The sequence below is a fragment of the Oryctolagus cuniculus genome, chromosome 16, assembly GCF_964237555.1.
Source record: "Oryctolagus cuniculus chromosome 16, mOryCun1.1, whole genome shotgun sequence".
Lineage (NCBI taxonomy): Eukaryota > Metazoa > Chordata > Mammalia > Lagomorpha > Leporidae > Oryctolagus > Oryctolagus cuniculus.
This window is the reverse complement of record NC_091447.1, coordinates 38,200,663-38,216,548: the sequence shown is the minus strand read 5'-3', so window position 1 is coordinate 38,216,548 and position 15,886 is coordinate 38,200,663. Positions and strand designations below refer to the sequence as shown.

The following is a 15,886-nucleotide window of genomic DNA, read 5'->3' as shown; positions in this document are numbered from 1 at the left end:
AGTAGATGATGGAGAGGTACATTAAACAGCACTAAGCTATACTATCAAAGTACAGGACCGGCCTTGGGCCTAGCAGTTTAGACACCAGTTAGCACACCCATGCTCCCTATCAGAGCACCTGGGTTGACCTCTGGCTCCAGCTCCTGAGTCCAGCTTCCTGCTAATGCAGACCCTGGAAGGCAGCAGTCATTAGGTTCCTGCCACCCATGTGGGAGACCTGGACTGGCTTCTTGGTTCTCAGCCACTGTGGGCAACTGGGGGTTAACGGTGGATGGGGACACTTTCTTGCTCTCTATCTCCACCTTTCCTATCAAATCAATAAGCCAAAAATAAAAAAGAAATCCTAAAATACAATTACTACATCCACAAAAAAGTACAAGGGACAAAAAAGAGAGAAGTCACCGCAGTTCAGAAAGATTTCAGAGATATCTCAATCAAATACAACATATGAGCAACATCTGGCTCCCAACCCCAGCAAACCAACTGTAACAAATTTATGACACAAGCTGGAAAATTTGAATGCTGGATATTTGCAATAGTAAGACATTGTTGTTAATATTTTTCAGGTTTGATAATATACCACAATTATGTTTTAAAAGGGTTATTGCATTTGAGACACAAGTATTAAAGTTTTATTTCTGTGATGTCTGAAAATTGCTTCAGAAAAAAGCAGTAAGAGGAGGAATGAGCAACACAGATAACAAAAGATTTACAAGTTGCTAAAGAATTATAAGTAAATGAGAGCTCATACCACTAGTGTTTCTACTTTTGTATATGCTTAATACTTTTCACAAACTATTTAATAACATTCTTAAAAAACAAGGAATAATACATAACAAAAATCTCACCAATGAATGTGAGGAAGTGCCACTGTAATGTTCACTGATATTAATAATACATGATTTAGGGGCTGGCGCTGTGGTGTAGTGAGTAAAGCCACTGCTTGCAGTGCCAGCATCCCATATGGGCATCGGTTCAAGTCCCAGCTGCTCCACTTCTGATCCAGCTCTCTGCTATGGCTTGGGAAAGCAGTAGAAGATGGCCCAAGTCCTTGGGCTCCTGCACCCATGTGGGAGAACTGGAAGAAGCTCCTGGCTCTTGGCTTTGGATTGGCGCAGCTCTGGCCATTGCGGCCATCCTGGGGAGTGAACCAATGATTGGAAGATTCTCTCTCTGTCTCTCTGCCTCTCCTTCTCTTTGTGTAACTCTGACTTTCAAATAAATAAATAAATCTTTTTTTAAAAAAACCTAATACATAATTTAAAAGGTTTTAAAAATGGGCAAAGAGCACACAGGTGGATTCAACATCATGAGTAGAACTCACATATGCTTCATGTGTTCTTGGTATGCCACAAATGTCATGTAAGTTTTTTAAATTAAGGAAAATAAGGGTTTTTTTTTTTTTTAAATAAAGTAGGGTCTCTTTTAAGAAAGAAGATGACACTCTTGTTTAATTCATGATTTTAGTTAAGAAGTTCCTTTTCAACTAGTATTAATCAAATTCACACACACACACACACACACACACACAATACTTCCCATGTAGGGAGCTATCAGGCACCAAATGAGCTGCAAATACATTGACACACTACCTCCCCACCATCATGGGATCTTTCCAAATGTGTGATTTTTGTTCCACAGGCCATGTGTCCCTGTTAGGCCACTACACCTGGTGATTGTAAGCAACAAGGCAGTGGGAAATCTGGTTTGGCTACCCCACAGCACATCATCAGTAGTTAAAATATGTGTTACCTGCTAAAGCTTACAGTCAGTGGATGGAGTGACATTCACAAATGAAGGACATTAGAACATTTCTCACATGGCTGGACTTAGCTTCCCACATAACATCTTACAGTTGTTGAAACCTGCAGGGGGAGCCCTTGTATCAAGAGCTATGAACCAACCACAGAGTAAATACTACTTCCCATCAATTTCATAAAACCAGAACCTTAGCCCTACTCTTATCCGCCTCCACCTCCAAAATAAATAACTGTTTCGTGGGTCTACTGCTTCCTCTTGGCCCACAAGTGACTCCAGCTGGCAAATATTCCTTTCATTTTATAGGACATGACCAAGTGCAGGATCGTCTGCAGAGTATGTGAGTGAGCGACTCAGTGAAGGCTTCGCCTAGACCATAACCTTGCCGACCAGCTCGTGCTAAACCCTTTAGAAACATCTTATGGTGGTCCTAGTAATCTCACGTTGAAGCTGTCACTTTTTCAACAAAAGAAGAAAGAAAAAGGGCACCCACACTATCACATTTTCTCAGTAGTAAACCGTTGCTTTGGCTAATATTAACAAAATTATGATAAATAATAACTAGCATTTATTAACTCTATTATAGAGCAGGTACACTTCATTTTCTTACCCAGTCCTATCAACATCAGCTCACTCTGTTTTATAGGTAAGGAAACTGAAGATAGAGGACCCTTGACTTGTCAAAACTTGCAGCCTGAAGCAATTCTAACCACACATGATCCAGAATCTGCCTCCCATTTTGATGTTGCCTGGGACTAATGCAAGAGGCAACTTTGTAGACTTCCCGCCAGCTGCCTATTCATGCCCAGACCATGGCTGTGCGGCTGTGAATTCCCTTCCCCTACATTGTCAATCACACCCTCTCAAGGAGAAAAGAAAACATCCTAGATGGCAGAAACTCAAGTTAGACTCCAAGAGGCCCACAGAACCCACACCTGTACAAGAACCCAGCTGCCTTTCCCTCTTCCTCCCACTGCCATTCCTCAGTTTTGTGGTTTACCACAATGTTTTCCTTGGTCTAATTCCAGATCTGCTACCCAAACGCATACTTTTCATTGACATATTTATGGGATACAGTGTGATAATTCAATATAATAATCAAATCAGGGTAGTTAGCATTTCCAGTTCCTTAAACACTTACCCATTTCTCTGCCTACACAACATTTTTAAAGACTTATTTATTTATGTGAAAGGCAGAGTTATAGAGAGGGAGGAAGGGAGAGCGGGTGAGAGAAGGAGAGAGAGAAACAGATCTTTCATCCACTAGCTCACTCCCCAATGGCTATAACGGCCAGGGCTAGGTCAGGCTGAAGTAGGCCTGGAACTCCATTCAGGTCTCCCACGTGTGTGCAAGGACCCAAGTACTTGGGCCACCCTCTGCTTTCTCAGGTATATTAGCAGACAGCTGGATTGAGAGTAGAGCATCCGGGACTTGAACCATTGACCGTATGGGATGTTGGCGTACAGGTGGCAGTTTAATCCACTACACCACAAATTGGTCTCAACCTTCATAAGCTCTTAATATGTCTTTTCATCTATCATACATGGCACTAGGTTTGGCAGAATAATGTATGCTATGACTACTACTACTACTATTTAAATATATTATTTAAATATTAATATATTAATATATATTTAAATATATAATTCATTAAAATGTCTTGTGTAATTCAATTAATTTTTCAGAATAACCTGGGAAGTGGCCACTATTATTTGAAATCACAGATGAAGATGCTACAACTCTGAGAGACTAAATGACTTGCTGAGGTCACATAGCTAATAAGTGACAGAGGTTTCAAGGTGGACCAGTAATAAGGAAAAGCCCACCGCACTCATTTTATAAAACATATACAATATTTGGAAAATGATCTATCTCCTCTCCCCCTACCCCTGCTCCACATCCACATAACGAGACTTTAATCACTATCTCTCCTTTTGTACTAAGGATGTCCCTACCATTCTTTGAAGAGAACTGTGGGAGTAACTCGGTTGTTTTGATAGTGACATTATGTTTTACCACTTTGGGGACAATAAAAATCAAAGTGAATTCATGATAAAAAGAATCAGCCTCCAAGAATTCTCTGAAGAATGGAACTTGAAGATCCCCAGTGATGAACCAAAAAATGACTGAGTTTTAAAAAAAGTTAGGAGGGGCTGACCTTGTGGCATAGTGAGTAAAGCCACTGCCTGCAATACTCACATCCCATATGGGTGCTGGTTTGTGTCCCCACTGCTCCACTTCTGATCCAGCTCCCTGCTAATGTGCGTGGGAAAGCAGTGGAGGATGGCCCAAGTGTTTGGGTCCCTGCTATCCACATGAGAGACTTGGAGGAAGCACCTGGCTCCTGGCTTCAGCCTGGCCCAGCCCTGGCCATTGCAGCTAACTGGGAAGTGAACCAGCGAATGAGAATCTCTCTCTCTTTCTCTTTTTTTCTCTCTCTCTCTCCCTGCCACACCTTCATAATTCTAACTTTGAAATAAAATAAAAAAAAATTTTAAATAAAGTTAGGAGAAGTCAAAGTGATTATTAGCACCTGCTTAATATTTCTTTCTTTCTGGCTTTTAAGTAAAATTAAGATATATGTAACTACCAAGTCTTCAACTACCACCAACATAAGCACCGCTCTGGAATCAATTAGGTGTTTTAGCATAGGTCACGGTTTGCTAACCCTTCTATACCTCACTTATGGTTGCCATTATGTGAAAGCACATTTTAGAGGCTTTATGCTAAGCTCATGGATAGACAAATGTACTGATTATTGACTGGCCATTGGCTCATCCCTCAGTCATTTCTCACTGATACACTTCAATATGAAAAGAAACCTTGACCACTACCAATTCCATCAGCACAGCGATGGGAACATAATTAAGAGAATCTTAGTAAACTAAGTACACTTACATTGCTATTACATTTCAAGTATTTTCCCAGATCTAAATTTCAACATATTAAATTTCAACTCTTTGAAACAATTTCACCCCTAGAACTTTAATATTCACGCCAAAACAGCTATACCTCAGGGCCCCCTGATAATTTAAAATCTTGCTTTAGGATTTGGGGAGATTTGTTATTATTTCTTCCTTTTCTCAAAATCAATTCATTGAAAATGAGCCAACCATTGCCCTGTGCCAACTCACTGTAGAGACAGAGGGAAGCTTCTTCACAGAGCTGAGTTAGAAACCTTGAAAGTAGAGACACTGATACCATCATCATGAGAGGGAGAGGAGGAGGCTCTTGTACTTAGTTTGCTAGAAGTCCATAAGTTAAGAGCCTCTGGTCTGTATGATTAAAAATACAAATGTGTTGGGGCTGGTTCTGACTCAGGTTATGCTGCTGGTGGAGATACTCACATTCTATACCAAAGTGCGTGAGTTCTAATCCTGGCTCCACTTCCATCTCCAGCTTCCTGCTAATGCGTAACCTGGAGGGCAGATGATGGCTCAAATACCTGGGCCCCCGCCACCTATGTGGGAGATCTAGATTCAGTTCCCAGCTTCTGGCTCCTTCCTGACCCAGCCACAGTCATGTGGTCATCTGGGGACTGATCCAGCAGAAGAGAGCGCTCACTCGCACTCTCTCCCCCTACACCATCTTTCTGCTTCACACACACACACACAAAAGTATGCTGATCTTCAAGAAAAAATCACAATGTGCTGATAGTGATGTGGGGATTTTCTGTGTATCTCCAGCCCTGAAGGGAAAGTCTTAGGTCCCCCTGGGGAAGGAGCACTATGGTAGGAAAACAGTAGAGAGAGATGAAGGCAGCATTAAAAGTCCCAAGGAGGGCTGGGGTCTAGTTGATTTTAGAGCTTACGCATAGAACTAAAATGAAGACCAACTTGCAAAATCATCTTGTCAAATTTTCCTGTTTTTCTAAAGCGTACAGTTCAAAGCACCTGGCATTCAAACGTCATACGGCTCTGGTTTTAATCAGCACCGTTTTGAGCTGACTGTCCAGCCTACAGCAATTTTGCCATCATGTTATGGGAAGATGGGTTTCAAGTTCATTTTGGACACATGGACTCTTAACTTCATTATTGAGAAGCCCATATCCCAGGCCAGCCCTCCTGGTTGGGTGCTGTCCAAAACGGAGTTCTTTGCTCAGTCCATGTCTGCTGGAGAAATCCAAGAATTCCTAAGGCATCTCTCTGTGAATCGGCCCTCTGTTCTGCCCCTGCCTGGTGGTGGTGCACACATATGTGAGCCATTGCAGAGAACACAGCGGCGATTCAGGGGCTGGGAACATTTTTGGAATAATGATACTCGGTGGAATTTCACAGAGACTTGCATTCTAATTTATGACTATGGGCTGCTTTTGTCAAATAAAGCATGCGTTTACAATAGTCAAACATTTACAGTTTTTGAAAAATATTTAACTCTTCTGGGTTTGGTTTATGCTTCTTTTTAAGGATGATGTAACTTGAGTTTTGACAGTGGAAATGAATGGAAAGAGAAACAACCCTACCATACCCAAAATGATGTGTTGCAGACAAAGCACCCGTGAATGAGACTAAGTCATTCTTTCCGCTCTGATTTATTCATCCTCTTACTGTTTCATTCTTTCACCCATATTCATAGTCTCCCTCTCATATATAAAACAAATATGGGATCAAAAATGTTCATATTGGGGCTGGAGCTGTGGCATCATAGGCTAAGCCTCCACCTGTGGTGCCAGCATCCCATATGGGTGCCAGTTCGAGTCCCACCTGCTCCTCCTCTGATCCAGCTCTCTGCTATGGCCTGGGAAAGCAGCAGAGGATGGTCCAAGTGGTTGGGCCCCTGCACTCACATGGGAAACCTGGAAGAAGCTCCTAGATTCTGCCTTCGGATCAGCCCAGCTCTGGGCCGATGCAGCCATTTGGGGAGTGAACCAGCAGATGGAAGATGGATCTCTCTGTCTCTCCCTCTCTGTAACTCTGCCTTTCAAATACATAAATAAATCTTTACAAAATATTTATTTATGTATTTGAAAGTCAGAGTTACAGAGAGGAGAGGCATAGAGAGAGAAAGAGAGGTCTTCCATCCCAGATGGCTGCAATAGTCGGAGCTGCGATGATCCGAAGCCAGGAGCCAGGCGCTTCCTCCTGTCTTCCCACATGGGTTCAGGGGCCCAAGGACCTGGACCATCTTCCACTGCTTTCCCAGGCCACAGCAGAGAGCTGGATCAGAAGTGGAGCTGCTGGGACTTGAACTGGCACCCATATGGGATGCTGGCACCGCAGGCAGCGGCCCCACCTGCAGCACCACAGCGCTGGCCCCATTAAAAAAAATATTTGTAACAAGGCAAATTGTTCAAGTTTTCTGGTCCTTGATTTCTTGTGAGGCCATTGTATTCTGGAAGCAGTTAAGTAATATTTACAACAAGAATCTAATGTCTTTCCTGCCCAAACACTTTATTCCAAACTTGGAGGCTTTGAAGAACTCCAAATCCAGATTAAGTTTCCCCTATGCAATGAATGGAGCAAGTCCCATCATCACAAGGATTGGGGAGGGCTGTGGCTCTCCCTGTGATGAACCAACACACTGAAGAGGCTGGAAAAGCTAAGAGAGGCTCCAGGCAGGATGGACCTGCCCTTGTGGCACGCAGGAGAGACACCCCTTGTATGTCTCTTCTGCAATGTTAGAACCAACTCAGATGCTGGGACAGCAGGTGGCCAGTTCTTGAGCTTCATAAGCTTTTAGGAATGAAAATGTAGGAGCAAGAGTTATCTGCAGCTTCTCAAAGGACGACAAGATTTTACAGCATGATCGTACTCACATTACAAGGCGTCCTCCCAGTCTTAGTGAAGAAATGCTGGGAGTTACAGGCAGGGGCTTTGGGCTTGCCTTCCCTTCCCATCACTGAGCCAGGAGTAATGACACTGGATGAGTTATTTCCCACTTAGCAAAGGACCAAACTGTCCATTCCTCTTCCCACCATGGTTCAAAAAAAAAAAAAAAAACTAATTATAAAGCTATAATTTGCTATAATTTGTGTCCTCAAAAAGTTGATGGAAATTGCCAATTATGGAAAACTATGCATATATTTCAATTTTTTTGCACCAAAATAAACTTATCTCTTGGTTCCATTTTGCCATGAACTGTTTGAAGTCTTCACATATCTATTATGTCCCTGGAGGGTTTTTTTTCCTTTTTTTTTTTTTAAAGAATACTGGAAACATCTCAGAAGATCTTGCCAAAATTTGAATTAAATTCAAAGTCATCAAAGATAGAAAAATGCTAGCCAGCAATGTTATATGGAATTCTTGCACTTGAGAAAAAGCCAGAACATTACAAGGGGAGAGCTGTCAAGAACTGCTTTGATATGTTTGGAACACAGAAGCTTTGATTCTAATGTCTGTCTCATATGCTAAACACATGTGACCTTAACTAAATATCAGAAAAATCCATCATAAATTAATTGTCAACTTTAATGGTTTCCTCATTTCAGAATACATTTACTTTGCAACTTAATGCCTTAAGGCCAAGATTTTAAGGTGACTACATAGAGTTTAAATGAAAAACATACCAAGGTATATATGTCTAAACAGCCTCACTACCACATACCTACAGTTTCTCTGTCATTTTAACTCAAATTGGAAGGAAGGAATTTTGCACACATTTGGGTCTTAGGCTTCTGCTGTCACTGACAGTTTTTCATATTTGAGAGTCTCACCTCCACTTTGCCAAACAAAATTAACTGGACAAAAGCTTTTCAAAATGTCTCTCTTTCTCCCCTAGTTTCTGTCTATGTGTATCTAAGTGTGTGCACACTCATGGAAGTGTGTGTGTGTGTGTGTGCATATTTAAACATTTTCTCCAGAAAGAAAGTCCACAGAGAGACTTTGGGAAATGATTGTGAAAGTTATTTACAAATGGATCAAATGGATGTTTCCTTTTGGGATTTTCTTTATTTTCAAGTTGATGATCCAAGTCCCTTTGACCAGCTTCCTCCCTGAACATCACCTTTAGGGCATGAGTTATCCTGGAAATGCATGTTCCCAACATGCACCAAGAAAGAGACACGAGCAACAAAGAAACGTCGCAGGCTGCTGAGTGGGAGGCCGACTGGCAGAGGGGGTCCCAGCCAGCGTCTGACTGGGGGCTCTGGCCTGCTGCTTCACCAGCCTCCTGTGTGGGTTGACAAAGACAAGGGGAGCTTCAGCTGGCAACATGCTGGCTCTTACAAGAAAAACCAAGCAAGCTGAATTTTTTTTCAAGGAACATCTTTTTAAAATGTTTTCCCTCTCAAACGCATATAAAAGCAATTACAAGGGGCTTTTGGAAAGGTATACAAAACCGTTTAGTACCTGGTTTAAGTCTGTATCTTAAATAATCTGAAGTAGAATATTCACAAAGATGAAATTTTCAAATGTTCTTTCTCTGTGTCTAAATGTCTGCCCATGTTATTGCGAAATGGAAAACAGCAATGTAATAGTATAAGTGAACAGGATATAACACACACTTAGATTAAAATCATAATAATCTACTCTGAAAACAAATGATCATCTGGTTCCACTGGAAGGCCACCAGATTCCAGAACACACTGAACAGAGTTTATTTCAGGCCTTATTTTACACAGGAATAAGCTTCTACTTCCCTAAGGAGATATTTACCATAAAAACATTTTCACAAATGTTTCATGCACAGTTGAAAATAATAAGGTTTCCTATTCAATATCTTTTTTTAATCATTGTAATATTTTGAAAAATATTATGCCTTGAAGAAGAAAGAATAGCTCAATCCCCAAATTCAGTGTGGTTTAGCAACACTGTTGGGCTTTACTCAAGGATCTGATTTAGTTCTGAGTCAGAACAAGCCAGAACCTGCAGCAATGACCTTGGGTTTGTCTCTGACGTACAGGTTCCCAAGAACTTTCAGACACATCTTCTCCCTGAACTCACAATTACCCCCAAGAAACAGAGACAGGGCAGGTGTCAAGATCTCCCTTAGAGACAGTATTGAGTGCCATGGTCCCCACCTGACTTTCATTCTACCTAGGAGAGGATAAAAGGGCACCTGCCCAGTTGTCCAGGAGCAGTATCAGGGCACTGGCACTCCTAAATGCTTTGACAAGACAAGAACTGAGCATTGAGCACATACAATTGCTCTCTCTAATGACCTGGAAGCATAAGAAAAACTGTGAATAGTACAATTGTAAGGAAACATTTTCTCTTTAAGGTGTTTGTAATCAGTTATTCCCCAGGCATTCAACAGGTTAAAGAGCTGCTATTGAGTGGTATGCCTAGTTCGGTTGCCAGGATATTACGAGTGGAGAAAGAAGGAGGAGGGAAGGAGGGAGGGATGAGGGAGGGATGAGGGAAGGGAGGTGAGGGGAGAGGAAGGGGGAGGGAATATTGAGGGAGGGAGGGGCAGACTTACTCCAGAGAAGTCAACACTCCCCTAGAATATGCAGAACCATGAATGAGCAAGACCATGTCAGAGAGTGATCCATGCTACACAGGAAATGCACAGCAGGGTGGGACAGTGATGATTTTTGAATGAGTGATCAGGGATGTGAAATTTGAGCTGAGGCCTTAGGAACTGGCCACCCTAGTAGAGCCGAGGTCCTGAAGCAGAAATGAGCTGAAGTGGAACGGGCCAGCACAGCCGGACATAGCAGCGAGGGAGAAATAGATAGAGGCTGTGGTCAGGTTGTGGTTGGGTATCATGGGGCATGCAAAGAGGTTGGAGTTTGTTCTGAGTACAAAGAGAAGCCTCTGGTGTGTTTCAGAATGGGATACGATCTGAAGTGTGGTTTCCAAAGCCCACTCTGCTTGCCATGTTATAGGAAGGCAGAGGCAGAAGGGAGCCCAGGCAAGCAATGAAAGTGGCCCTTGGCAAGAAGAGAGGAGAAAAGAAGCCTGGATCAGACGCATTCACAATTGGGAAGCAGCACTAACGGGATTTCCCAAAGGACTAGACATGGGGAAAGGAGAGGGGCAGGCAGAAAGCAAGGTGACTCTTAGATCTTCCAACTTGAGCAATGGGTGACGGCAGAGCCAGTTACAGACTCGTCGGGTGAGAATCACAGATTGTATTTTGGACTTTAGGGTAGAGATATCTGTGAGAAATTCAAGAGGAAATATCTGCTTAGAAACTAGATTTGCGAGACCAGAACTTGCAGGAAGGAAGATGGGAATTTTGACTCTGTGAGTACATGGGTCATGGTTAAAGGCATGGTTCTAGATGGGAGCACCAGGGATAGAGCATGGCTAACTCAGAGAGGAGGGCTCCAACCTGAACCATGATCCTGGCTCAGGGGAAGGAGGAAACAGCCAAGAAATGAGAGCATTGCTTCCAGGAGAAAAACCATAAAGTTCATCTGCATGTTCATATTAATGCAAGTTCCCCCGGGAAGTCCATAAAACAGGATAAATCATCTCATCAATTGTTTCAGACACCGCTATTCTTCTATCGCACCTGATGAATAAAAATTCATTACTTAAGTCACTTACTTATTTGTACTTTTTTCAAGCTAGTACATTGCCCACTTTAAAATCTTACCTTTGCTCCAGTATCTCCCACTCCTCGTAAACCCATTGGTCCTGGGGGTCCTGGTAATCCTCGGGGTCCCTGGGATGACACAATAAGGATGACAGGGAGTATCATTGTACTGTGCAATGCTCAGAAAGGGAGGAGAGAGTGAGGGGAGGGGTGGGGAGGAAGGTCCACACTTACTGCCACACCGGGATAGCCATCTCCTTTGAGTCCTGGAGCACCCACTGGTCCCTGAGGGCCTTGAGCACCCTGAGTAAATTCCAACACCAAGTGATGTCATGAGACAATGAGACATAGCACAGCACCACTTCATACACCAAAGGTGGGTCTGATCAGTACAAAGGGTCGATTTCAAACACACTGAGAAGAAATCCCACCACTTAAGGCAGCTTGTTATCTGCATGTATCTCTTACTTACCTGAATTCAGTGGCAATGAATGCATGGAATAAAGGTAGGAAATATACATATATGAACCATAACAAAGTCCTGTGTAGGACGCACTCCATAGGATTGAGAAATGTCTGCTGCTAATATTTCAATTTTGAAAGTACAACTGCTACATAATAAATTAGGGAGAAGTATTAAATGGGAAAATTTAACAAGCACCATGACAAAAGAAGAGAATATAAAACAATATGCTGAGTGTGCAGTAAGGTAACTGTTTCCTACTTACTGTTAAGTGTACTGTCTTCAGTAATGGGGCCCAAAATACACAGGCAGTAAGTAAACCCAAAACAAAACAGATTAGTTTTTTAAAAAACAAGTTTTGGGGGGAAGAGATACCAAGAGATTGTGGTTCCTATCTTGGGACCTAGCGAAATAGTTATAAATATTCCTTTATAGCAATCATCTAAGGCATCAAAAACATTTAGGGGCAGCCATAAGCCCCCTGCAGAGAGAGCAGGAAGTGGTGGCTGTTGTCTTTTGGGCAATGGTTTTCCCAGAGGTGTAACTCTCTTACACGAAACAAAAGTAGTGCCTGGCTAAAGTTTTATGAAAGAGAATAAGAACAAGGTCTTTAGGACAGGTGAATCTGGGTACATTCCCAACTAAAGGGAACTGGCCACCTAACAAAAGCAATTTTTTTCTGCTATTCCAACTACATTTAAGATTAAAACTATGGGGCTGGTGCTGCGCCATAGCGGGTAAAGCCGCCATCTGCAGTGCCAGCATCCCGTATGGGCGCCAGTTCAAGTCCCGGCAGCTCCACTTCTGATCCAGCTCTCTGCTGTGGCCTGGGAAGGTAGTGAAGGATAGCCCAAATCCTTGGGCCCCTGCACCTGCGTTGGAGATCTGTAAGAAGCTCCTGGCTCCTGGCTTCAGATCAGCACAGTTCCAGCCATTGTGGCCATCTGGGGAGTGAACCAGTAGATTGAAGACTTTTCTCTCTGTCTCTACCTCTCTCTGCCTCTGCCTTTATGTAACTCTGCCTTTCAAATAAATTAATTAATTAAGAAAAAAGATTAAAACTCTAAAAGTTCACAGCTGAGACCCATTCCAAAATAAGAGGCACATTTCTCTCAGTGCTTGTATAAGGAAGGGCCAACAACAAAATAAAGCAGTCATTGCTCCCCAGTTAGGAAAAAGAAAAGAAAATTGGAATCCTAATTCACAGCTCAGTTTTTGTGTTAACTTCCAAGCCCATAACAAATTATCAGCAGCTGTCAGAGCTTAACCTCTGGCACCTACAGCAGAGGGGAAAAAAGACATTGAAACTCACAGTTTACAAACTTGTTTCCTAGAGATCTTCTTGCTCTCTCTCTCTCTCAAAAGAATCCCCTTGGTATGTTACTTCTACTGTTAATGGGGGCTATCAACAGGCAGATTTGCATCAAGGATCCCTCACGAGATTTTTATAGATGGAATTGTTACCATTCAGCTTTTCTGCACTGGACTGAAGGAAATGTCCTACAAGTCACCCACTTCCAAGTTCAGCTCTGTTGCTCATAGAAATGAGTGGGGAAAGTGAAGGCTGGTATTTTGAAGTGTGGTTTGGGTTGTAGGTCTGACAAGCTCACTAAAGTAGTATACAAAACTGAAATAATACGCTGGAGCCTCCACCAGACATTCAAAGAGGTAGCTGAGCGTCCCAACGCGTAAAAGCTAATGAATTAGAACAGAATGGCAGCAACAGTATTATTGGAGCCTAAGAGATTAGCAAAATGTGTGTGTGAAAAGGAGGTATCTTTAATATTATCTCATGCAATGCTCAGAAATGACCAGGGTCTACGCACTGTAGCGGCATCTTAGAACTATTGCAAAGTGTGAGTACCCATAGAGAGAAGTAAGTATAAATAACCATGGGTTTTAAATAGTTATCAAAGAATATGAAAATTGTCACACAAATGCAATTGATCCATGTCATATTTCCAGTTCTCACATTAAGAAACTTGGCATTTACTTATTGAGTCATCTACATAGCTCAGGTTGCTATAAGGAGCGTGCATATCTGGGCTCCACGGACCTTAGGGGCTGGAAAATAGGATCAACAACTTTCTTCCCTCTGCCCAAGGCTTTCCCAACTGTAGCCCTGAAATCCCTGCATCCTAGGGAACCCCAGTCCTGGGAAAACAAGGGTAGTGGTGAGGGCTGTGAATGGTCAGGACGGTGTTGGCTCAGGATCCTAACTCTACCTTCCATAAGAACCACTTCAATTGGTATCCATTTTATATAAGAGATTTTGCATTATATTTCATTGAAGATATGACTCCAAGTTTTCAAGTTGAAAGTCATTGGTTTAGGTATGTGCATTCTTTCATTTGGAGGAGACTGTTAAGAAAACACACGAGCCGCCTTCAGAGCTGCATAAACCTGATGTTAGTTCAGTAAGTGCTGACGACGGGCCCCTAAGCCTGTGCTGGAGCACACAGGTGCCCTACGTGACACGGAGGAGTGTGACGGATGCAGAATTTTGCTGTGCTGTGGGGCAGAGTGAGGAGGGAAATGGTGCTTTGTTGCCATGGAAAACCAAGCATGATGACTTGAAGTTGGTTTCTCCTGTACTTAATTTCCTTTCGTTTGAAATAATTCAGAAAGATGGACAGAGTAGGGGAAATCTTCCAAATTTGAAGTTTTGGGGCAGTGTTTTGGCAAAACAGATAATTTAGCCATTGAAAAATAAATGGAAGAGACCAGAGGCCATTTTAATCCCGTATATCACACACACCTGGCTGAAACAGCACTTTCAAACAACTGTCAAGTGAGCAAAAATTTAACCATAGGAACTACTCTCCCCCGCCCCACCATGTGTGAAAAGTAAATTATCTGATTGCCTTTTTTAAAAACAAAAATGGACTAGCTATATTATTGCCTTCTAATTCACCAACAGACACTTTGCAAATAGAACAATCAACTTATCCTGCATTAAGTCTACCTTCATTTCTCTCATAAGCAGAAAAAGGAACGGAATGTGAATTAGCCTACCTTTGGTCCTCGGATAGAAAGTCCAGGTTCTCCTTTAAATCCAGGCAGCCCTGGTCCTCCCCTATCACCCTGCGCATTTCAAAGAACATTTACAAGCTGTAGATTGCATGAGAAACCACAAGGATGTGAGGTGGTCAAGAAGAGATCAGCTAATCTGTAACATGCTGAATCCATGAGACTCAGACGTGGAGACAACACGTTCCTCTAACAGCTGAGGAGGACTTTCAAATCCTCAGTTACAGCTATCACAGCTGTTTAGAAAAGGCCCATTCAGAGGGGATTTGGCAATTTAAACTCAAATATTTAGACTAAGAAAGCCTGCTAATGCTTTTACAACTGACTGGATTTCTTCTCTGCCGAAGTTTTCAGTTATAAATCGTAGGTTCTTCTGAATCAGTGCAATGAATTCCCACCTGCATTGAGGTCTAGGATTTGGGAGAGGTAGTGCAGGGCGTGGTGACAAGCTTGGCACCAGGAACGGGGGATGTGGGTTCTAGCCCTAACTCTGTTGCTGGCTTTTAGTTTTCTTATCTATGAAATTTCAGGATTGAATGGGGTCATTTCTTGGGGCACTTCCAAAACAAAAATTCTAGCTCACCAATATCCTGATACACACCTATATCTCTAAATATACATACATGCATATTCCTGCAACTACCATAGATTCAAAGAGAAGACAAAGATCCCCAGGAAAAGCTACCTTGGGTCCAGGTGGTCCAGGAATTGATGCTCCAGGCATCCCAAAAGGACCCATGATGCCTGGCTCACCCTGAAGAAGAGAAAACAAACACATTACTTTTTAAGCAGAGAAATACATGAAGACTATATCCGTAAAAGCAGAAGTAATCTGGAGATTTTTTAAATGATAGCATCATCTCTATTTCAAAGACCAGCATGAAAACAACTTGAGCATTTTTATAAACCACTACTGAAGCTGTTGATAAGCAAGATTTCCATGCCTTTAAATAAATACATTCGATTAATTCCTGAATGTTAGGAAAATTTTGTCTCTTGTGCATCCTCTTATTAACTAGCAAGAATTATACAATTCATAGTTCTTCCCTTAGGTGTTGCATGCTGGGAACTCAGAGGCAAATTTTTTTTGCCTAATGATAACACCTATCTTTAGTTTAAGCTTTGGGGTACATTCTAGCTTACAATTTTTTTTCCTTTATTGCTTTTATTTAATAGCCCATGGTATATAAGTCTTCCATTGCATGTCCTTT

The 15,886-nt window shown here is 42.2% G+C and overlaps 1 protein-coding gene across 2 annotated transcripts in view; it reads right to left on the bottom strand.

Moving 5' to 3' along the window:
- The window catches only part of COL28A1 (collagen type XXVIII alpha 1 chain), a 195,040-nt gene that overhangs the window by 73,975 nt on the left and 105,179 nt on the right, over nucleotides 1–15,886 (bottom strand). For both annotated transcript variants that reach the window (XM_008261700.4, XM_051852947.2), the window contains exons 22-25: nucleotides 15,361–15,429; nucleotides 14,661–14,729; nucleotides 11,417–11,485; nucleotides 11,243–11,311 (exon numbers count right to left, since the gene is read on the bottom strand). In XM_008261700.4, the coding sequence (XP_008259922.3) occupies nucleotides 11,243–11,311; nucleotides 11,417–11,485; nucleotides 14,661–14,729; nucleotides 15,361–15,429 (276 nt within the window). The remainder of the gene's footprint in view (nucleotides 1–11,242; nucleotides 11,312–11,416; nucleotides 11,486–14,660; nucleotides 14,730–15,360; nucleotides 15,430–15,886) is intronic.